Source organism: Acinonyx jubatus, chromosome E2, assembly GCF_027475565.1.
Source record: "Acinonyx jubatus isolate Ajub_Pintada_27869175 chromosome E2, VMU_Ajub_asm_v1.0, whole genome shotgun sequence".
Lineage (NCBI taxonomy): Eukaryota > Metazoa > Chordata > Mammalia > Carnivora > Felidae > Acinonyx > Acinonyx jubatus.
Genome location: NC_069396.1, coordinates 38059881 through 38083571, shown reverse-complemented (window position 1 = coordinate 38083571; position 23691 = coordinate 38059881). Strand labels below are relative to the sequence as shown.

At 44.6% G+C, this 23691-nt stretch overlaps 1 protein-coding gene across 1 annotated transcript; it reads left to right on the top strand.

Moving 5' to 3' along the window:
• Positions 1 to 17947: 17947 nt before the first annotated feature.
• Positions 17948 to 23380, top strand: LOC106975763 (cytochrome b-c1 complex subunit Rieske, mitochondrial). Its single transcript, XM_015073099.3, has 2 exons — positions 17948 to 18236; positions 22499 to 23380. The coding sequence occupies exons 1-2, from the start codon at positions 18023 to 18025 to the stop codon at positions 23107 to 23109; spliced, it is 825 nt and encodes a 274-aa protein (XP_014928585.2). The 5' UTR covers positions 17948 to 18022; the 3' UTR covers positions 23110 to 23380.
• The last annotated feature ends 311 nt before the right edge of the window (positions 23381 to 23691 follow it).

The following is a 23691-nucleotide window of genomic DNA, read 5'->3' as shown; positions in this document are numbered from 1 at the left end:
TCATCATGCTCTGCCGTGGAGGCTTTGTTCCTTGGCCTTACTCCCTACATCTGGTGGTGTTTTCTCATTGTGTGTGATGCAACTTGGCACACAACATGGCTGTTTCCCCCTGAAACCACCGACCTTTCCAGGTCGGTGCCTGAGTCCCCAGCTTTAGCTACAGTCTTAGTATCTAATAGCTTCTCAACATTCATTCAGTGGATGGATACGTGAATCATATTTTTTCTGAGGTACATAGGTTGAACTAGGTGATTTCAGATCCCTTCAGCCATCTCCCATCATCTCAGTCCTCTCTTCCCCTCATCCTGCTCCTTCTTCTCCATGGAACACATCGCCATCTGGTATATACATTTGTTGTCTAATCTCCCCGCACCTAGAATGTAAGGTCCTAAAGGCCACTTTTATTTATTTTGTTCACTGCTGTATTGCTAGCAGTGGTCACACATCATTGCCTAGAAGTCACTGGGTAAAAATCTTTTAAATGAATGATACTCCAAGAGCCCCTAATTACAATAATATTAACTTATTGAGCAATTCCCAAACTTTATTGTATCTTGACAACAAAACTCTGAGATAACTATCCTCATCCATTCTCAGATGAGGAAGTAGACTCAGACAGATTCAGCTACTTCCCCAAGTGACTCAGGCAGGAAGTGGAGTTGGGATCAAGCCTTGTCAGCCTCACTCAGGAGCCTGGGTTCTTAGCAAGCATTCTATATACATGAGTTTAATTAACTCAATAAATTTTTCAGGGGGTACATAATACAATGAAGGTATAAAAAAGAAGGGAGTAGTTTTTGGTATTACTGCAGCAGCTTGCTTGGCAAAAGATGGATGTGTGGCTGATAGGAAACTGATATGGTTTTCAACAAAGCCTGCAAATTAATCATACTTAATGAATGTGACTAATGTGTTAAAGGAACAAGCGATTAAAATATTAGCACGTCTGAACTTCTCCTCCCTGGCTAATTTCTTCTCCTCCCTAGGGTTACCATCTTTCAAAGAGGTAGGGACACAGGATTACGGAAACAGATTTTATGGAACAGAAATGTATTTTAAATGGCTTAAATTGGGGACAGTCTGTGCAGTTCTCAAGTGGCTGTCAGTCTTCACATCTCGCTGCTCAAGTGAGGGATGTGGGCTGAGGGGAGAGGCTCAAACTGTTACAGCAACTGCAACTGGAAATGGGAAGCCAGGCATCTCCCGGGGTAATGACGTGGAAACAGGAGACAGACGTGGGGGCCCTTCAGCAGGAGGCTGATTGCCTTTCCATTTAGGCACAAGGTGAGATGAAAGTGGCTGAGGAGGCATGTCTCCTGAGGCAGGCCACAGGCGGCTCACTGGCTCTGCACACTATCCAGGATCATAGGCAGAATGGCTGGGTTATACCTGTGTTCTGAGGACGATCTTTGGAGCACCCAAGCACAGTCTTCTTAGAACACACTCCCCTCCCAGACTCCACACATACACACCCATTTCCCAGATGGAAACATCCAGACTATAGGGAACAAGACATCTCAAAAGACTAGGGATGGGGAGAGTCCCTTGTGTTTTGACATCCTACTACTCTTGGCAACAGATCAGGTTTGTTCATGGAATTATATAAACCTGAGGTCCCACACTCAGAGACCTCAGCAGATAGGAGGATAGGAGGCGATATAATTCAGTGAAGCAGATAGGGTAAGGAAGAACCCTGATCAGCAAGCAAGTCCTTACCTCACTGTTTTTCTATGTGAGGATCTGGGACTAATGTGGTGGTTAGATCTTCAGTTTGTGTGTGTGCATGTGTGTGTGTTAGTTTCTTATTGCCACTGTAACAAATTACCAAAAGTTTAGTAGTTTAAAGCAACACACATTTATTATTTTACAATTCTGGGGGTCAGAAGTTTAAAATGGGTCCACAGTGCTGTTACTTCTGGAGGCTCTAGGGAACAACCTGTGCTAGCTTCCAGAGGCTGCCCCAACTCCCTGGTGCCAGGCACCATTCCTCCATCTTCTGTCAGTAGCATAACATCTTCTCTCTCTGATAAGGACGCTGTGATTACACTGGGCCCACCCAAACAATCCAGGATAATCTCCCCATCTTGAGATCCTTAATCATATCTGCAACATCCTTTTGCCAGGCAAGGTAACATATTCCCAGATCCTAGGGATTAGGACACATGCATCTTTACTGGGGGGCACTATTCTATTACACTGGGTAGGTAGAAATACTCAGAACTTGTAAATGCTAGCAAATAATTTTGGGGTTTATATTACTGAGTATGCCATATTGTCACCAGCTGGACCCCAAGACCTGGCCTTTACTGCCCACCTGCTTGTATTCACTAACCTTCGTCTTACATTTTCCCCTAAGCTCTTCTTTTTGGCTTTCCTCTGGACTCAGACAAATGAAACCTAAAATGAAACTCAGGCAAATGAAACCTAAAACTCCCCAGATGAAGGCGATTGCCCTGATAGGACCTCCCTCAGGCTCAGACCACTCAGACCCTTTGAGTTAAACCTGTCTGTACAGATGGGTGAAGTGACCCCTGGAATGACCTACAATTACCTTTGCCTTATTATAATAGTAAAATCTCTGCCCATGAAGGAGGCTCAGCCTCATTTACATACCATACATTGTATGTGTAGGCATGTTTCCTCCCTGCGCATGTGTGACCTTACTCCCATCTCTACATAGGATAACAAGGCTTCCCTATCTAAATATTTATCCTAACCCTAAAGAAAAGGAATCCATCTACTCTCTCTGAGGGAGTCATGACTTTGGAAGCTATTCCCCATGATCTCTTTATTTCCTGCAAATAAAAGTTTTCTTTGTGGGGCAACTCCACCTGGTGCAGTTTCTGACTCACAAAGAGGGAACTCATGTTGGTTCCTTCATCTGGAAAGGACTGAGGAGGGGAGGAGAGTGTGGGTCTCCAGTCTTTGACCTCTGACCTCTGCTTTAAACAAGCCATTCATTTGTTAAAAGGAGGGCTTTGTGTCTCCTCTCCCCCTTCTGCTTCTTTCTTGTACTTTGCTCTTCAGAGTGCCTGGGGGCCAGAAGGTTACCAAACATTTACACTTCTTGGTCCCTGGCTATTTCCCCCCTATCCCAAATTCGCTCCCACACCCTGATTTATAAAAAATAACACTAGGCTCTTGCTGTGTACCAAAGATTAAGTACTTTATTCGCTTTATTTCTTTTATTCCTCACAGCAATTTCATTTTTATCCCCATTTTACAGATGAGCAATCTGAAGCTCAGCATTGCCCAAAGTCACACAACTACAAGGTTCAGAGCTGGTATGCAAACCAGGTTGTTTGCCTCTAGAGTCCTTCAAGATGTAGATTCAAGGAAAGAGAAGCTGAAGCATGAAAGCTAACAGCCCCTTCGGTTAAAAACAAAACAAAACAAAAAACTAGCAAGTGGATGAACTATATAGGTCCAACTTCCGATATACCTGCCATTCCTGGATTCTACCCTCCATCTTATGTGAGAGGATCAATATTCAGCCCCAGAGTTACCCCCTTCCCTGCTACAATTCTGGACTGGAACCCAGTGTTGGAGAAGTGAATAAAGTGTGCCAAAGATGGCCAACAGGGCTAAAACAGACTCTAGTCTCTAGCTTAGAGACCCTCTTCCGGGTTCTTCTTCCTTTGTTTGTTGTGCATGGGAAAACCCCCACAGATATGGAAGCTGATGACTATAAATTATCCTCCCCACTTGCATTCGGCACTCAGACCTTTGGAGAAACAGTCTCCTCTGAGCCCACCAGTGTTAAATAAATCTCCAATGCACCAAGATCTCTGAGTGCCGCTTGGTTTTTCCGCCAGCGTTCCAGCCTGGTTCCATGACATACTTGGTTCCCTGACAGGGAAACCCAACCGCGCTAGCCCATTGTTGCCACGGGTTTCAGAGAATGGCCAGACGGTCATGGGGCGAGGGATCGCAAGGGAGAAGGCATGTCCTGCCTGAATTTCGGCAGTCTCCTTCTCAGTTGTCACGGGCGGGCCCCACTCTGTTGTACCCTGCTGGACTCAAAGAGACCTGGTAGGTGAGGACCTGGACCCCACATTGGAACCGGTGAGCCTGGGGCCCCAGAGAAGTCAGGCCCACCCAGAAGGGTGGAAGGGGACCTGATCAATCCCCAGAGGTCCTAATAGGTCTCACAGGTAGAAAATTTTGCAGGAGGGAATGTAATAGACTCTGGTGCGTGCGTGCGTGCGTGTAAATGTGTGGCTCAGAAAGGCTTGCCAGTCGAGTTCAAGTTTGTGGCTCCACGAACAGGCACTCTTAAGGTCCCCAAAAGTCTACAGAGTCTGAATGGGCTCTCCTGTGTCGTGGTGAGAGTATAAGGTCTAAGGTGGTATTGGATCAGATTCTGATCGCAAGTCACAAAGCTGAGTCCACTACAGCCAAACCTCACCTAAAGTTTCCCTCAGGAATGCGATCAGAGGAGTATCTGATTGGTCATCTCATCCGAGGGGATACCCTTCCTTTGTCTGTCTTTGCGACACCAAACAGGACAAAGAAAGTAATAATGGGATCAAAACAGAGTAAGCCTACGATTTTAGAAGTCATGCTCAAAAATTTTAAAAAGGGATTTTCAGGCAATTACGGGGTGAAAATAACACCCAGGAAGTTAAGGACCTTTTGTGAACTAGGATGGCCCATATTTAATGTAGGATGGCCCCCAGAAGGGACATTAGATGCTCAAATAGTGCAGTGGGTTTGGCTAATGGTCACTGGGAACCCAGGCCACCCTGATCAATTTCCATACATTGACTCCTGGCTTGAAATTGCCCGAAATCTCCTGCCTTGGGTGCAATTCATCGTTAGCAAACAGAGCCAGGCAAAGGTTTTAACCACTGTATCCAGAGGCTCACCCAGGGAGCCAAAGAAGTGACCCACCACTCCTCTAATATTTAAAGGAGACACGGAGGAAGATATTGTCTTTCCACCTCCTTATGACTCGAGAAGCTTCCTCCTCACTCCCCCTGAGCTTGAAACTCCTCCCCCATCTGTGTCTCCATTGCACCCCGCCCCAGTCGTGCTGCCACAGTTGCCGCTGGGGCAGCCACAGTCGCGTGTTGGCAGTTGCCACCGCAGTAGGCGCCCATCTCCCCGTCCCTCTTGGACCTGGAGAACCCTCCCCCACAGGGGCCAGCAGCCAGACTGAACCCCAGACCCAGACCTAATGCCTCCAAATGCCTGTAAGGGAGATGAGAGAGCCTGAAAGACAGAATGAGGACAGAACAGTCCAGCCCACCCATTCCATGATGTATTATCAACTTTTCTTTACAACCAACCTCCTCAATTAGAAACACAACACTCCATCATACTCTGAGAAGCCACAAGCAATGGTCCACTTGATGGAGTCCCTCTTCCAGACCCACCGACTGACTTGGGAAGATTGTCAACAGTTACTCCATACTCTGTTTAATACAAAAGAAAGAAGAAGAATGAGAGAAACACGACAGTACCTAGATGATCACGCACCTCTGGGGATTAATGATCCTGCTGTCTGGGCTCAAGCGCCCACGCCTGAAGAACACCCAACATGGGATTTCACCACAGAAGAAGGACAGGCCCACATCTGACGATCCCAGGAAGCCCTCCTCCGGGGAGTCTGAGCTGGAGCCAAAAAGCCCATGAACATGACTAAAATATCATCAGTCACACAGCACCCTGGGGAGTCTCCCAGAGATTACTATGAAAGATTATGTGAAGCATACCGTGTATACACACCGTTTGACCCCTAGGCACCAGAAAGTCAACAGATGGTAACATCTTTCCTACCCGAAAGAGAAGCAGAGAGAAGACTAAAAAAGGCCACCCTTCTCACAGCAGCACTAAAAGAAACAGACACTGCAAAGATGGGAAGACCCCAATCACCAAAAGGGGGAAGCCCAGAGCCCCCTTAGCAAGGGACCAATGTGCATACTGCAAAGAGAAGAGACACTGGAAGAATGAATGTCTGAATCAGAAGGGGCCCTCAAAACCCAGACGATATTGGGAGGAATCTTGAGGTGAGAATCTCGTTGGTCTGGACGGGGTAGAATCAGACTGAGGGGGACCAGGCTCTTACTCTCTTGGCCCCATAAACACATGGTCAAAATGAAGGTAGGTGGCTGAACAATAACTTTCATGGTTGACACTGGGGCTGAAAACTCTTTGTTACTTCCCTGGTGGCGCCCTTCAGCCAAAAGATGGCAACCATACTTGGGGCTACTGGGACATGGGCAATGCAGCAGCCCTTCTGTCAAGCTCAACAATGTGAACTTGGGGGTCACAAGGTCCGGCATGAGTTCCTCTACTTACTTGACTGCCCGATTCCTCTCCTGGGCCAGGTTCTGCTCTCCAAACTTGGGGCCCAGAAAACTTTTGAACCCATTGGACATGTTAGCCTCTAATTAAACCCAAGGCAGAAGGAAACCCTGGTCTTGGTGATTACCCTGCCAAGGGAAGAAGAATGGAGACTATTCTGTACCCAGGCCTTACCCTGTAGCCCCTCAGAATTCAGGTTACATTCCCCTCTGTATGGACTGAAGATAACCCACCTGGACTAGCTTGGAGTCAGGCCCCCATCATTGTTGACCTGATCCCTGGAGCCCAATCTGAGACAAAGACAATACCCCCTTCCACTAGAGGCTAGAATGGGTAGACAAGAGCACCTGACCAAGTTCAGAGAAGCAGGTATTCTAATTGAGTGCCAATCAGCTTGGAATACCCCACTCTTGCCAGTCAAGAAGCCAGGAGAAGGATACTGACCAGTACAGAATTTGAGGGCCATTAAAAAGGTGACTGTTTCCTTACACCCAGCGGTTCCAAATGCTTATACTTTCCTCAGCCAAATACTGGGGTTAGCCAGATGGTTTATATGCCTCAACCTAAAGGATGCTTCCTTCTGCCTCCGCCTGGCTCCTCTAAGTCAACCACTGTTTGCCTTTGAATGGGCTGAGCCCGTTACAGGGCGCCAGATGCAGCTGATCTGGACACGACTTCCCCAAGGTTTCAAGAACTCACCCACTCTTTTTGGGGAATAACTAGCTGCAGACCTCGCCGACTTTCTGAGGGAAACCACAGGATGTGTCCTCCTCCAATATGTAGACAACCTCCTCCTTGCCAGCAACACCCAAGAAGACTGTATGAAAGGTACAAAGGCCCTCCTGCAGCTCCTATCCTACTTGGGGTACCAGGCCTCTTGGAAAAAGGCAAAGATTTGTCAGCAGCAGGTCTGATACTTAGGCTTCCTCCTCACAAAAGGAAAAAGAGAACTAGGACCAGAAAGGAAGAAAGTTATCACCACACTGCCACAGCCCCAAACAAAACGAGGCTTGTGTGAATTTTTAGGGGCCGCAGGGTTCTGTCGCATTTGGATTCCCAGATTCTCAGCCATAGTGAGGCCCCTCTATGACCTGTTGGGAGGACTAGACTGGGAGCCCCGTGCATAGACTGAGGAGGCAAGGGCCACTTTCACAGAAATAAAGTTGGTTCTGGGATGAGCCCCAGCCCTGGGTTTGCCTGACATAGAAAGGCCCTTTAACTTCTTCGTACATGAAAAGGACAAAATAGCCCTTGGAGTGCTCACTCAGAGCATGAGGCCTTGGCAATGGCCAGTGGCCTACCTGTCAAAAGAGCTTGATCCTGTGGCTGCAGGATGGCCACCGTGCCTCAGAGTGCTGGCAGCCACAGTCCTGCTCATCAAGGAGGCAGACAAACTCACACTGGGACAAAGACTTAATGTTAAGTTCCCACACATGGTCATGTCCCTCATGAGCACCCAAGGATATCGTTTCCTCTCCAATTCTCAGCTGACACAATACCAAGGCCTTCTCTATGAAAACCCAAGGGTCACTCTGAAACAGTAAGAACACTAAACCCAGCCACCTTCCTTCCCAGGGAGGAGGGAGAACCCAACCATGACTGTTTCAAAGTAGTGGATGAAGTCTACACCAGCCACCTGGACCTCCAAGACCAGACTATAACAAGCCCAGAGATCACCCTGTTCAGCGATGGGAGCAGCTATTTACAAGAGGGCAGCCGAAGAGCAGGATATGCGGTAACCACAACCACCAAAGTTCTGGAAGCCAAGGCCTTGCTGGAAGGATGGCCAGCACAATGAGCTGAACTGTATGCCTTAACCTGAGCCCTCATCCTTTGCAAAGGTAAATGAGTTAACATCTACACTGATTCCTGGCATGCCTTCGCTACTGTGCATGTACACGGGGCCATCTATAAAGAAAGAGGCCTCCTTACTGCTGCAGGGAAAACTATCAAAAACAAGGAAGAAATACTAAAGCTTCTTGAGGCCGTATGGCTGCCAGACAAGGTAGCTATCCTACACTGTAAGGAACATCAGAAAGGAGACAACTCCATAACTCAAGGAAATTACCTGGCCAAAAAAACAGCCAGAGCGGCCGCCTGTGGTGTGACCCAGGTGAAGCTTCTACCTACACTATGACTCTTGAGCCCCAGAGGGAAGCCTCCCCACCCCAGTACACTAAGAAAGAAGTAAGTTGGGCCTTGACAGAAGGGGGCACACTAAGCAAAGAGGGATGGTGGGTCACGCTAAATGGACACATCTTTCTCCTGTCATCTATGGGAAAACACCTAGTAAAGGAGTATCACCAACTCACGCACCTAGGGAAAACTGCACTAGAGGCCCTCCTCAAAAAGAACTATTATATCAGCCACCTGCTGGCATTATGCAGAGCTGTCAGTGAACAATGTGTAACATGTGCCAAAAACAATGCTTGGTCTGCCCCACAGCCCCCGCCTGGGGGTCACCACTTTCAAAGACTTAGAGGTGGACTTCACCAACATACAACCAAATAAAGGGTTCAGGTACCTTCTTGTAATAATCTGCACATATTTGGGATGGGTCAAAGCATTCCTGACCAGAATGGAACGAAGTCGCTAGGTGGCCAAAGCCCTTCTACGGGAGACTGTGCCTCGGTTTGGTCTACCCTTAACCAGACACAGTGATAACAGACCTGCATTTGTGGCAGACATTACACAAACACTGACAAAGTCCCTCAACATTACCCGGAAACTGCACACTGTTCAGCGACCCCAGAGCTCAGGGAATGTAGAGTGGATGAATCACACCCTCAAGGAAACCCTGGCTAAGTTCCACCAAGAGACTAATCTCCCACGGGCAGATTTACTACTGCTGGCCCTCCTGCATGCCCGACGCACGCCTGGGGCACTGGGATTCTCCCCTTTTGAGTTATTATATGGGTGACTCCTCATGCCCACCCCCCCCCCATGTTTAGGAAAACTCCCAGGAGACCTAAAAACCAGATTGGAGACAAAGGAATAAGAGAACAGCCCCAGACCTTGGGAGCAGTCCTAAATAAGTTACAGAGATACACCATAGAGAGGGCCCCAATTTCCTTAGGGACCCACATTCACCCCTTTCATCCAGGAGACTCTGTGTGGGTCAAAGATTGGAAGAGGGACCCTCTTAGACCAGGTGGACTGGGCCTCATACTGTTATTCTAACAACTCCTACAGCCCTTAAAGTTTCAGGTATCACCCCATGGGTCCATCACTCCAGAGTTAAGAAGGCCAACTCAGAAGAACCCACAACCTGGTGAAGTCATCCAGATCCAGTCAACCTGCTTAAACTGACCCTCAAAAGGGAAACTGACCCCTGAGACCTCCAGCCCTGCTCCAGACACACCCCAGAAACTGGCTGGCCTGCACACAGCAGAAGCTCAAGGAATCAACACATGAACCTAGCCCAGGGGTTTGGATGCAACTCTGCCAGCCCTTGCCCCTTACTGGTGTCATAGCCCTGATCTTATTTCTTACTGTTGGGCTGAGAGAGACTGCACCAACAAGCTGGACATGAGACAAAAGATGCATGCTGGGTCTCACATACCTCCTCTGGATGGGAGGATTATTAAGTATTGCCTGTATATTATGATAAACTCTCTCACCCTCACAACTGCCGCTTACCCACCTTGCCCCCAGGATTGTTATATAACAATAAGGGGGTCAAGGGCATTCAGCACCTTCACCCCCCTCCACAAAGATTGCTACAAAGGAAAACACCCACTCTCTGTCAGTCACCCGGTGCCCCAAGGACTAAGTATTGGACTGCCGAGATAACCCAAAATGTCAGGAGCCCATGTCACAACAAGGGCCTCCAGAGAGGGAAGCAAGCTTGCTACACTTACCTTCCTCAATGGGGGATCTTGGACAGGGGAAGGGTGCAAGATAGGGCCCTTCAAAAAGTTATAAAGGATACCCAGGATAGGGTAATACAAGCCATAAAGGCGACCACTCCCCCAGCAGCCTACCAAGGTTTGAACCTTTCAGCCCTCAATCAGATGCTTACCAATTCCCCACTCCAGCATTGGGCCAATACTACTCTACAAGTCCTCCATAAAATAAATAATCTCACCCAAACCTGCTGGATGTGCTTGCCCCTCAACTGGAGTGCTTACTTAGCCACTCCCATCCCTTTGACCTGGAAAGCTCCTGAAAATCTCAAAACCAATACCTCTGTCTTAATTGGACCCACTGGGATCTGTCTCACAAATGCCGACAATCTAATCGGTACAGTCCCTGAAGGTATGAACAGTACCTCTCTATGCAGAAGAAATATAACCTTAGAGAGAAATACGACCCTATGTTCAACCCCTGGGGTGTTCTATCTGTGTTCTAATTCGGACTACCGATGCTTAGAGGCCAAGTGGACTCAGATATGTTATTTCATCTTCCTAACCCCAGAGATATCCATATACACTGAAGATCAGCTTCTAACAGGTTTTAGCCCCAAGTCCCGGACTAAACAGGCAATCCTGCTACCTGTTCTGATAGGAGCAGGAATTGTGACAGGAATAGGAACTGGAATAGGGGGCATAAGTTCGTCTGTAGGACCATACTATAGACTATCTCAAGAGCTAAATGAAGGCATGGAACGAGTGACAGATTCTCTGGAAACCTTACAAAGTCAAATAAACTCTCTGGCTGCAGTGACCCTCCAAAATAGGTGAGCCCTTGACCTCCTCACTTCAGAAAAAGGAGGGACTTGCATCTTTCTGGGGGAGGAATGTTGCTACTTCGTAAACCAGTCAGGAACAGTTACAACTAAGGTTAAGGAAGTCAAGGAAAGAATTCAACATAGATGACAGGAAAGAATCAATGGAAAGGATGGGATCTCACGGATTGGGCATCCTAGCTTCCTGCCCTGGCAGGGCCCCTCCTCTCCATAATTTTATTTGTATCCATTGGCCCCTGTATACTCAAAGCCATGGTACATTTTATTGAAAACACTGTTGCTCACCAAACTACTGCACCTATCTTAGTCTTCTGAGAGACCAACTCATAAAACTGAAAGGTAATGCCTACTAAAAGTTTTTTTTTAAGGCATCAAAGGGGTAATGTTGGAGAAGTGAATAAAGTACCCCAAAAATGGCCAACAGGGCTAAAACAGACTCTGGTCTCTAGCTTAGAGACCCCTCCTCCGGGTTCTTCTTCCTTTGTTTGTTGTGCATGGGAAAACCCCCACAGATATGGAAGCTGATGACTATAAATTACCCTCCCCACTTGCATTCGGTGCTCAGACCTTTGGAGAATCAGTCTCCTCTGAGCCTGCCAGTGTTAAATAAATCTCCAATGCACCAAGATCTCTGAGTGCCGCTTGGTTTTTCCGCCAGTGTTCCAGCCTGGTTCTGTAACACCAGAACAAATGGGCTCCTTTACTTATCAATGAGGTGTCTTTGAGGGAGTGATGTTATCAAAATGACAACACAGGAGACTTCAGTATCTGTCTCCCCCACAAGATCAACAATTAGACAGTGATCTCAAACAAATACAGCTCTAGAAGAGCTCTGGGGTCCACTTAAGAAATTTTGACAATGTAGTAAACAAAAAGCCTGAGAAGTACTGCATAAAAAGAGAAGAAAGTAAGATTCATTTTACTTAAATTAACCCATCCCCCAAGCTAGCATTGCTCAGTGACAAGAGAAAATGTCCCAACTAGAAAGAGTTCTCCATGCCAGGAAAGGGAGAGCAGGGTGAACTACTGGCTTCCCCAGACTTTCAGGGGCACTTCATTGAGGTCCTGCTTCTGACTGGCAAAGTGGAGATGAACAGAGACAGCTAGGAACAGGGAAGAAAAAACAGGGGCTACCAGTGTCAGCCAAGTAGCAGGAGCACCTGTGCTTCACAGAGACCTGTTTTGCAGACAACCACAGCAGATTTCTCCACTGAAGAAATAAATGGCCAGCATGGCTGCTGTGGAGACCCTGCAGACTTCACCAGACTTTGCCCTGCAAGTATTCACTGGCTACCTGAGTAGTCCCTCCCACCCCACTCTCCTCACCCCGACTGGAGCTCAGGAACTGCATCGGGGCCAGCCAGCTCAGGCCTCTGAGGCTGTGCAAGGGCAAGATTCCAGCTTAGACCCTTGTGGCTGACCGCCTACCACCGTATGTGTGCTTGGGGCCATCCCCTCCAGCTGTACATTCACGTGATTGGCCTGAGGCCCATCACCAGCCTCTCTATAGTGCTCATGCTTGGGGAAGACCAACAGCCACAGGAGAGTATACCAACAGCCAGGACCCCACCAGCTGCCAGGGAGCTCAGAGTTGGCCCTGGCCCTTGCTGCCTGTCTTGACTCTCACCACTATGCATGTGTCTGAAACTGGCCCCTGCCACTATATCGGCACCTGCAGCTGGCCACCACATACCAGTGTGTGCACACCTCTGACTCTGGCACCACTACTGCCTGCCATGGTGCCTGGCCACTGAACTTGGGGGTGCCACCAAGGATCCCAACAGCCCTTGCAGTGACTGTGATCCTCCACAGTGTGCACCAAAGACCACAAAGTTGTTGATGCTTTTGGACCCCTGAGCCAAAGACACATCATACACCCCCAAACCTAGTGCCACCACATGCCTCCAAACTTGCTTTCCTGCATCATTTGACCTAGGGTCACAACATGTGCCCCCACCCACAGATAAAAGCCTTCCTTTCCTGAAGTCAGTCCACAAAATCTGGAAGAGGTGACTGCTTCTTCAAATGTACAGACACCGATGCAAGGCAACACAGATAACCAAAATCAGGGAAACATGACTCCACCAAAGGAATATAGTAAACCTCCAGTAACTGGCTCCAAGGGCATGGAGATCCAGGAATTGTGCAATGAATAATTCAAAATAATTATTCTATAGGTGTCCAGAGAGCTGCCACAGAACATAGACATACAAGTTAATGATACAAGAAAACAATAAAAGAACAAAGTGAGAAGAAAAAAAGAGATAGAAAACATGAAAAAGAACCAAACAGAAATTTTGAAGCTGAAGAATACAACGACTGAAGAGAAAAACTGAATAGAATGCTTCAATAACAGGCTTGACCAAGCAGAAGAAGGAATCAATGAGCTAGAAGACAGATGAATTGATATTATTCAATCAGAGGAGAAAAACTTTGAGAGACTAAAGGAACAAAGAAAGCCACAGGACTATGGAACACCATTAAGAAAAATAATGCATGCATCATTGCACATGGAACATTCTCCAGCTTAGATCATATGAAAAGTCACAAAGCAAGTTTTAGTAAATTTAATAAGACTGAAACACAAGAGACCAGAAATAAACCCTAACATATATGGCCAACTCATATTTAGCAAGGGAGTCATGAATACTAAAAGGGAGAAAAGATTCTATCTTCAATATATGGTGTTGGGAAAAGAGGATGACCACATGGAGAAGAACAAAATTCGACCCCTACTTACACCACTCACAAAAATTAACTCAAAATGGATAAAAGGCTTAAGCATAGGAAGAGAAACTATAAAACTCCTAGAAGAATGCATAGGGGAAAACGTTCCTTGACTTTGGTCTTAGCAATAATTTTTTGGATGTGACACCAAAAGCACAAGCAACAAAAGAAAACTTAATAAGTGAGAATATGTCAGATTAAAAATCCTCTGCACGGCGAAGAAAACCATTAACAAATGAAAAAGCAACCATTAGAATGGGAGAGGATTGGGGTACCTGGGTGGCTCAGTCAGTTAAGCATCCATTGTTAGCTCAGGTCATGATCTCATGATCTGTGAGTTCAAGCCCCACGTCGGGCTTTGTGCTGACAGCTCAGAACCTGGAGCCTGCTTTGGATTCTGTGTCTCCCTCTTTTTCTGCCCCTCCCCCACTCACATTTTGTCTTTCTCTCTCTCAAAAATAAATAAATATTAAAGAAAACAAATAATAGGGGCATCTGGGTGGCTCAGTCGGTTAAGCGTTTGACTTCAGCTCAGGTTATGATCTCGTGGTTTGTGAGTTCAAGCCCTGTGTCGGGCTCTGTGCAGACAGCTCAGAGCATGGAGCCTGCTTCAGATTCTGTGTCTCCCCTCTCTCTGCCCCTCCCATGTTCATGCTCTGTCTCTGTCTCTCAATAATAAATAAACAAAAAAATTAAAAAAAAAGAATAGGGGAAGATCTTTGCAAATCAGATATCTGATTAGAGATTGTCAAAATATATAAAGAGTTCATACAACTCAGTAGCAACAAAATAAACAATCTGATTAAAAAATGGGCAGGGGGGGGTGTCTGGGTGGTTCAGTCAGTTAAGTGATTCTTCGTTTAGGCTCAGGTCATGATCTCATGGTTAGTGAGGCAGAGCCCCACATCGAGCTCTGCGCTGACAGCACAGAGCCTGCTTGGGATTCTTTCTCTCCCCTCTCCCACTTGCTCTCATTCTCTCTCTCTCTCTCAAAATAAATAAATAAACATTTTTTACAAAAATGGGCAGAGGATCTGAATAGACATTTTTCCAAAGAAGACACACAAATGTCAACAGGCACATGAAAATGTGCTCAACATCACTAATAATCTGGAAAATGCAAATCAAAACCACAATGAGGTATCATGTCACACCTGTTAGAATGATTATTATCAAAAAGATAAGGTATATAACAAATGCTGGTGAGGACGTAGAGAAAAGGGAATCCTTGTGCACTGTTGGTGGGAATGTAACTTGATATAGTCACTATGGAAAACAGTATGGAGGTGTCTCAGTAATTTAAAAATAGAACTACCATATGATCCAACAATGCAACTTCTGGGTATATATCAAAAGGAAATGAAAACAGGATTTAAAGAGATGTTCATTATAGGAACATTCACTATAGTCAAGATATGGAAACAACCTAAATGTCTGTTAGTGGATAAATGGATAAAGAAGATACGGTACATACATTAAGTTGAATATTATTCAGCCATGAGAAAGAAGGAAATCCTGCCATTTGGAACAACAACAACAAAAACAATCCAGAAGGCATTATGATCAGTGAAATAATTCAGATAGAGAAAGTCAAATGCTATATGATCTCACATATATTGAATGTAAAGACTTGGAATTCATAGAAACACAGAGTAGAGTGGTGGTTACCAGGGGCTGGGGTTGTGGGAGACGGGGAGATGTCAGTCAAAGGCTCCGAACTTCCAGTTCTAAGATGAGTAAGTTCTGGGGATCTAGCACACAGCATGGTGATTGTAGTTAACAATGTATTATACATCTGAAAGTTGGCAAGAAACTAGATTGTGTTCCCACCACAAAAAAGGAAATAATTCTATGGTGTGATTGGGGTGTTAGCTAACACTATGGTGGTAATCAAGTTGCAATATATAAGTATATCAAGTTAATACACTGTACACCTTAAATTTACATGTTATATGTCAATTATATCTCAAGGCGGAAGAAAATGATGTGACTTTGGGTAGGTCATCTTTTATTTTTCACCGTTTTAAAAAAACATTTTAACGTTTATTTATTTTTTGAGAGACAGAAAATGAGTGCAGGAGGTGCAGAGAGAGAGGGAGTCACAGAGTCCGAAGCAGGCTCCAGGTTCTGAGCTGTCAGCACAGAGCCCAACATGGGGCTCGGACTCACAAACCTGAGATCATGACCTGAGCTGAAGTCGGACGCTTAACCGACTGAGCCACCCAGGTGCCCCTCATTTGTCATCTTTGAATCTCAGTTTCTTCCGGCATAAAATGGAAGGAGTTATTTTTATTGTTATCATGGACATTTCATAGCACTTACTGTATGCCAGGCATGGTTCTCTGCACTTTACACATATTAGTCCAATTCATCCTTAAAATAACCCTTTGGAGATAAACACTATTATTATCTTCATTTTATAGAATGAAAACTGAGGCATACACAGAGGCTATATATAACTCATTTTAGGGCTTACAGCTTGTGAGTATTAGAACTAGGATTAGTATTAGAACTAGGATTAAACCCAGAGTCTTGTAAAGGCTCCTTCCCTCTTTTTTTTTCCCATCCTCACCTACTCTTAACCAATTCAAAGGGCTGTTGTGATATTAAGTGCATTATTCCATGTAAAGAACTCAAACACACGGGGTGTAGTAGCTGCTCTGGAAGCATCCACTCTTACCATGAGGGTTGTTGCTGGGGTGAGCCCAGTGCCAGACCTATGGCTAGCCAAGTCAGAGTAACCCCTGAGGAGGCCAGTTCCAGTGCTGAGAGTACCACAGAGTCCCTAGGGCAATATGGATGGCCAAGACTTAGACCCTGAGAAGGGTCCAGGAGGAAGTGTTCAGTGTGCTGTGGACCTAGAGAGAGGAACACAAATGAGTCAGCAGGAATTGAAGGAATATGTCAGATAAAACAATACTAGCAAGCCTGGTGTTTAGCATGTGGGGCCCCTTGTAGGTACTGTTACACATATTAGTACATTTACTCCTTCTAGGTGGCATCATTACCACCTCCATTTTACAGGTGAGGAAACTAAAGCATAGAGGAGTCAGGAAACTCGCCAAGGTCCCAGGGCCCATGCACAGCACAGAAAAACTTCATTTACTTAATATTTAAATTAACTCATTCTGACCTAAGTAAAAGTTTTTTTCACTAAAGTCATTGGAGAATCACTAAGGAGACAAAATAAATACCATGAAAAGAAAATTATATTATTAAATCTTCCACATGCTGATTCAAGTAACCAAGGGCTTTGAAGTCAAGGCCTATTCTCTTAAAAGGAAGGTTAGCAAGTGTTAGGAATTAACAATACATTAGCACCAAACTGGGACTTTCTCATTGGTGTAATCAGAAGGATTGAAAGAAAATTAAGAAGGAAATAATTTTCTCACCATGTGATAGAAAGTGATTTAGGGACCCATCCCTGAATCCCCTAAAATCTCACTTAGGAAAACTGGTAGTGGTTAAGAGCGCTCAAAAGCCAGACTACCCCCTTTCACCCCTTGTTGGTTATCTAGTCCCGGGCACATAATCCCTCTAAACATTGGTTTCCTCATTGGAAAATAGCTGTTACCTCATAGGGATATTGACTATAAATGAAAAAATGAAGGTAAAGCACAAAATCTAATACATAGTAAATGCTTAATACACATAAATCATTACCATTATCACTATGATTGTTAAGCTTTAACCAAAAATCCCCGGCCTTTTTAAAATTTATTTTTTACTTCGATGGTGCTAATAATCATCATTATAGTACACACATGGTGGCCACTATTTGCCTGGCTCTAGGTTTTATAAGTACATAAAACCTATTATATACAATATATATGTATACACCCTAACATATATCCTTATAAGTATTACATTATATATGCACATATGTTAAGAATTACTATTTTCCCTAAACTATGATGACAACTTATTCTTATCCCTAGGTTCCTACAGATTAAGTTTTTACTCTGAGGGACCCAAAGTCGACTCGCGGGACGACTCCTGCGGGCCTGCTTTGCGCAGACACCAGGTTACACACCAAAAGATGTTGGGGAGGACAGATTGGGCGGCACCCAGACCTTCCCGCCCGGCTCCGCCCCGCCCCCTTCCGCTCTTAGCGTAAGCTCGAAGCCCCGCCTCTGACGCAGCGCCTTTCCTGGCTCTGTACCCCCACCTCTCCGGGGAGCCACCGTTGAGGCCGGCGCGCAGACGTCACGGATCGCGCGCCTCCTGTGCTTCCTCGCGCCTGCGCCGCGGCGAAAGGTCGTCCCTGTGACCGGCTCGGCGTTTGGAGCCCCTGTCGCCATGTTGTCGGTGGCCGCCCGTTCGGGCCCGTTCGCGCCCGTCCTATCGGCCACGTCCCGCGGGGTGGCGGGCGCATTGCGGCCTCTGGTGCAGGCTTCAGTGCCCGCCACCTCGGAGCCGCCAGTGCTGGACGTGAAGCGGCCCTTCCTGTGCCGGGAGTCGCTGAGTGGCCAGGCCGCGAGCCGGCCTTTGGTCGCCTCCGTGGGCCTCAATGGTGAGCCGGGCTGAGGGGTACCCCCGTTCTCGCTCCCTCGGGCCCTCGACCCATAGCGCAGCTCAGGAGGGCGGGGAAATGGAGCGGAGCCCCTTTGGGGGATTAAGTTGCCTTGCTAGGTCGACCTTGGGCAAGCTTCTACACCTCCTGGGTCTCTGCCCTCACCTGTGCGCGGACGCGGCTAGGTTGGGCGATCTCAAGTGACCTCCAGCTCTCGCTTTGCGGGCCTCTGTTTCCGTTGGCGACCAGTCTGCCTAAACCACAGGCTAATCTTGTACATCATAGGTTGAGTTCAAGAACTCTGAATGCCGACTGTTTCCAGCAAAGTCTGACAGATTTTGCTGCTTACAGGTCGTTTGACTGGGCAAATTTCTGAATGTTTTTCCTCACCAGTGAAATGGATGAATGATTATACCAATTACGTAGGTAATGTCATGAGGTTTAGATGGAAAAATTCTACTTAAAGCCATTAGCACATTTGGGGGCATTTTATTATACATGTTGAAAAAATAAGAACTATTAATATTTGGGCCCTTGTCCTGCTCACCGCCACCTAAACCGTCTAATGCCCTTGTCTTTCACGCATCCCTCTCAACAGCAACAGCAGCAAAACAATAACACAAGCCCCAAGGTCATTAATGATGTGGAGTATCGGCAATGTTTTGCTGGGCCAGAGGGTTTTTACACTGTAATCAGTTTGATGCTCAAGAAGAGCCACAAGCAGAGGTTGGTGATATTCCCATTTTACAGGTAGAAAACAAACTACAAGAAGTGAAGTGACTTACACAAGGATAAACTTTGTGTATGTGATAGAACATGGATTTGAAAGATTGATTTAGCCATGAACCAGATCCTGCACTATCTTTTGTGCCATGTCTTTTTTTTTTTTTTTTTTTTATGCTCTGTATTGGAAATCCTCAAATGGCAACCTGTGTGCCATTGTACCTGTAGTGTTCCCATCCTGCACAGTCTTAAAAGGAAGATTTTTTGCGTGTTTTAAAATGTTGGAATCTGGCAACACTGAACTTGTTTCACCATGAGAAAAGTGCTGTGCACTGGCTGCCCTCTTAGTTGGAGCAATCGCTCTTCCAGGTCATCACAGTTCTCACCAGACCTCCTCCATTGCGTTATCTGCCTGCCTGGCCCCACTGACAGTGACACTTGCCCTGCAAGCTAAGTTATTACCCCCACTCTCTTTAGTTTTCCTTCATTCACCCTATTCTCTTTACTTTAAAATAATCCTCCCACCAGTTTTCCACATTTCCGTCTTACCAAATCAATCTCCGTTCAGGGTCAGGTCAATAAAATTTTATATTTGCTGATTCCTTTATTTTTATGGTACATAACACTTCCTACTATTGGATTTCCTGGTGATTCCTCTGACCTTGAGCTTGAGGCATAGAGAAGAATCTTTATTTTTCTGTTTCCTACAACCTCAGATTTTGCATACAGGCAGTGCAGGATAGTGGCAAATGAATAAAATGGCGATTTTTGTTGTTGTTTGGGGGCACCAGTGGGTTTTGGAGACACTGTTCAGGGCGTGAGCAGAGTACACCAGCCCATCCCAAGCCTATTCTTTGGATCTGGAGGTAAGAAACAATAAAGGAGGACAAAATTTCAACAGCAAATGCAAAAAGCATCTTTGGAATTTGTCTAGTGACTAAAGGGTTTCTTCTAAAAATTAGAGGCTTACCTGACTTTCCCAAGAACAGGTAAATGATACAGAACCGTAAGGCAAACTTTTTCTATAATAATGCCTTCAGCTTGTAGTTTTAGTTCACGTTATAATCTGTCTAGATGGTTTGTAGAAAGATAGTTCTGAGGGTGTGAAATGGGAGGGTTGGATCAGAAGATCCATGATGTGAGAGGAAGATTTCCAAGGCACATCAGAGTTCATCTTAAGAAAGGAAAACCTGTTTTTTGTTATAGTCTCTTAAATTTTCTCTATTTCCAGAAGTATCTGGTTTTGCTTGAGTTTAGAACTAAATCTAGCTAGCATCTTTGTTGCTAAAGTCACACCTAATACAGTTAATGTAAATTATTTAGAAATGACTTTTGCAATATGGCAGTTAAATTTCCCAAAATATTCATGGTGGTACAATATACAATAGTACAGTATTGTACTATTGTACTAAAGTGTAACCTGCTAGGTAGAGTGGCAGTAGACAGCTGGATTTCTTTCACCACCAAATCTCTGGATGAGAATGTCAAAACCATTCTGTTTAATGTTCCTGTACATTTGCTTGTATACTGTTATATGGTTAAAGATTGTAGACACTGTTTTTAATGTAGAAGTATGGACTTTGGTTCCTTCATCTTTTAGGTATGATACACATTTTCCTTTGTAATTCCAGAGAATACCAAAGGAAGGTAATTCATACTTGATCCCAAACCCCAGTCTACACTGTTAGGTTAGCATTAGGTAGAAGTAGGGTAGTATATGATAATGTCACTTTGCCATAGTTGTAAATATTAGGTAGTCACTACCCTTGTCCTGGTCCCAGAAAAGTACATAGAGTGATTTTGATAGGTTTCACCATTGTTTGGGAATACAGCTGGCCCTTGAACAACATGGATTTGAACTGTGCAGGTCCACTTATATGTGGATTTTTTTTTTTTTTTTTATAAATATGGTACACTGCTGCAAATGTATTTTTTATGGTTTTCTTAATGTTTTCTTTTCCCTAGCTTACTTTATTATAAGAATTATATATATGAGATATATAACATACAAATTATGTGTTAATCCCACTGCATATGGGATCAGTGCCCCTAATCTCCACGTTCAAGGCTGACTTACAGCTTCCATTGTTACTGACTTTGAGAACCATGTGAAAAGTGTGGTCATGTTCTTTATTGTAATACTCAAGGAAGTATATTAGGATGAGACAGCCTGGTAGGCTGCAACTTACATGAAATTGCATTTTATAAGTACATTTTTCTTTTTGAAACAACACAGTTTTTAAGTGAGGAATTTTTAATGTCCCTTTTATAAAAAAAGAAACCTTGTGACAAATTTCCTAAAATGCGTATACAACTTGCAAAGAGATTTGCTTCCTGAAACATACTTAAAAGTGATGCCAGTAAGTTAATTTTTTGTCAGATATTTTAAAATAGTATGGACAAAGGTCATAATCTGTTTAGTTTAAAAACTACTTACATCCAAAGTACTACATAAATAGTAATTAGTTAACATTCATTTGACACAAAGATCTGGCCAGCCTGCAGTAGTAGTGTCTCAGTTGAGAAATCCACAGCACTGAAAAAGAAAGATAATGCCCTTACTCTTATAGAAGTTACTGCCCTTCACTGAAGAGGGGTATATATGAAAATTTGTCTTTTATCCTGTACTAAGTTGAAATAATTGGCTCTTTTGGAGATTTCATTTGATAGTTGTGTATTTTGACAAGGATGTCCTTTTCTGCCCATTGGTAGCTTTACTTGAAGTTAAAGTAATACTGATTTATACTCCAGAGTCTAAAATAGAAAATCTCTTCATTTTCTGCAACTAAAGTTATACTAACAGTTCACAGAATGTTTATGGTAATAAGTATTTATGAATTTTTAGCAGTTCTACTGAACTTTCAGAGAGTAAGTAGATAGTAATGTGAAGTTAGACATTTGGTTTAATAAGATGATCACAAATCACCTTTTTTTTAATGTTTATTTTGTGCATGAGAGAGAGAGAGAGAGAGAGAGAGAGAGAGAACATGGGTGGGGGAGGGGCAGAGAGAGAGGGAGAGCGAAAATCTCAAGCAGGCTCCTGAAATCAGGAGTCAGACGCTTAACTGACCGAGCTACCCAGGAGCCCCACAAATCAACTTATTGGGTGGACTTGATGAGTTTTACGGTCCCTTGTAATCCAGAGAATATGGGAGGTAGTTAACATAGTTGTATGTCTTGGCATGTTGAATTTTGGGGATTTTAAAATATTGCTGTTTACAGTACTATTTAGCTTTTTAGATTTGATGCACTAAATCGTTAGAAATTCTGAATCAACTGTGTTCAATCAGGAAGAAGTTCAGTTTACGCATATTATCCTGTGATTTCATACCAGTATGATAGGTAGTGATTGACTTCCATTTCTTTTTCAATATTTTCTATGCAGGCACTGCCAACCTGACCATTTCTGGCATTAGTGCTATATTTCACATTTTTATAACTTGATTTTTGCTTATGAATTCACAAAGGTTATTTCCTGATGTATACTTCTTTCAGGGTACTCATCTAATTGTTTTTTTAACTTTCTGTTTATCTTGCAGTCCCTGCGTCTGTTCGTTATTCCCACACAGACATCAGAGTGCCTGACTTCTCTGACTATCGACGCACCGAAGTGTTAGATGGTACAAAGTCTTCAAAAGAGAGCAGTGAGGCTAGAAAAGGTTTCTCCTATTTGATAACTGCAACAACTAGTATAGGTGTTGCATATGCTGCCAAGAATGTCGTCTCCCAGTTTGTTTCCAGCATGAGTGCTTCTGCTGATGTGTTGGCCATGTCGAAAATCGAAATCAAGCTATCCGATATTCCAGAAGGCAAGAACATGGCTTTCAAATGGAGAGGAAAACCGCTGTTTGTGCGTCATAGAACCAAGAAGGAAATTGAGCAGGAAGCTGCAGTTGAAGTGTCCCAGTTGAGGGACCCGCAGCATGATTTAGATCGAGTAAAGAAACCTGAATGGGTTATCCTGATAGGTGTTTGCACTCATCTTGGTTGTGTACCCATTGCAAATGCAGGAGATTTTGGTGGTTATTACTGCCCTTGCCATGGGTCACACTATGATGCTTCTGGCAGGATCAGGAAGGGGCCTGCACCTCTCAATCTTGAAGTTCCCTCATATGAGTTCACCGGTGATGACATGGTGATTGTTGGTTAGAGATCTGGACTCAAGTCCAAGGTTCCTTTCAGTCGTCTTGTCACCTCAGAAGACCTATGAGCAAGCCTTCTATACTTAAGTGGGTTGATTTGAAATATTTAAGAATTGCTGATAATGTATTTGAAAACATTTATGTGAAGTAAATTGAATTTAATGTTGAATGCTTTCAAGCGTTCACCTAATAAAGCCATTGTTAAACATTATTAAGTTCAAAGACTTAAAAGGTGCAGTGTCTTTGATAGTTAATTCTAATTAAAAATTACAGACTTACGTACCAGATATTTGTGAAATCTGTAATTGACTTTCTCCTTCATCTTCCTTCTTTATGTTAGGGTCAACAGATTCTGCAGAGCTAATGGTTAGACTGAGGTAAAATTAGCTGGTCATTTCCAAGTCCTGGGAGATGTTTATGGCATTGGCAGAAACAGTAGTATCCAGGTTTCCCTTTTGTTCTTTTACACATGAGTCCTGGCTGTGTGTGTCCTGCCGCACGTGGCCCCCAGCCCCCGGTCTGTATGATGATGTTGAATGTAATCTCTGGGAGAATCCTAAATGGGGTGTTAGCAGCTCTGAGGGTTTAGC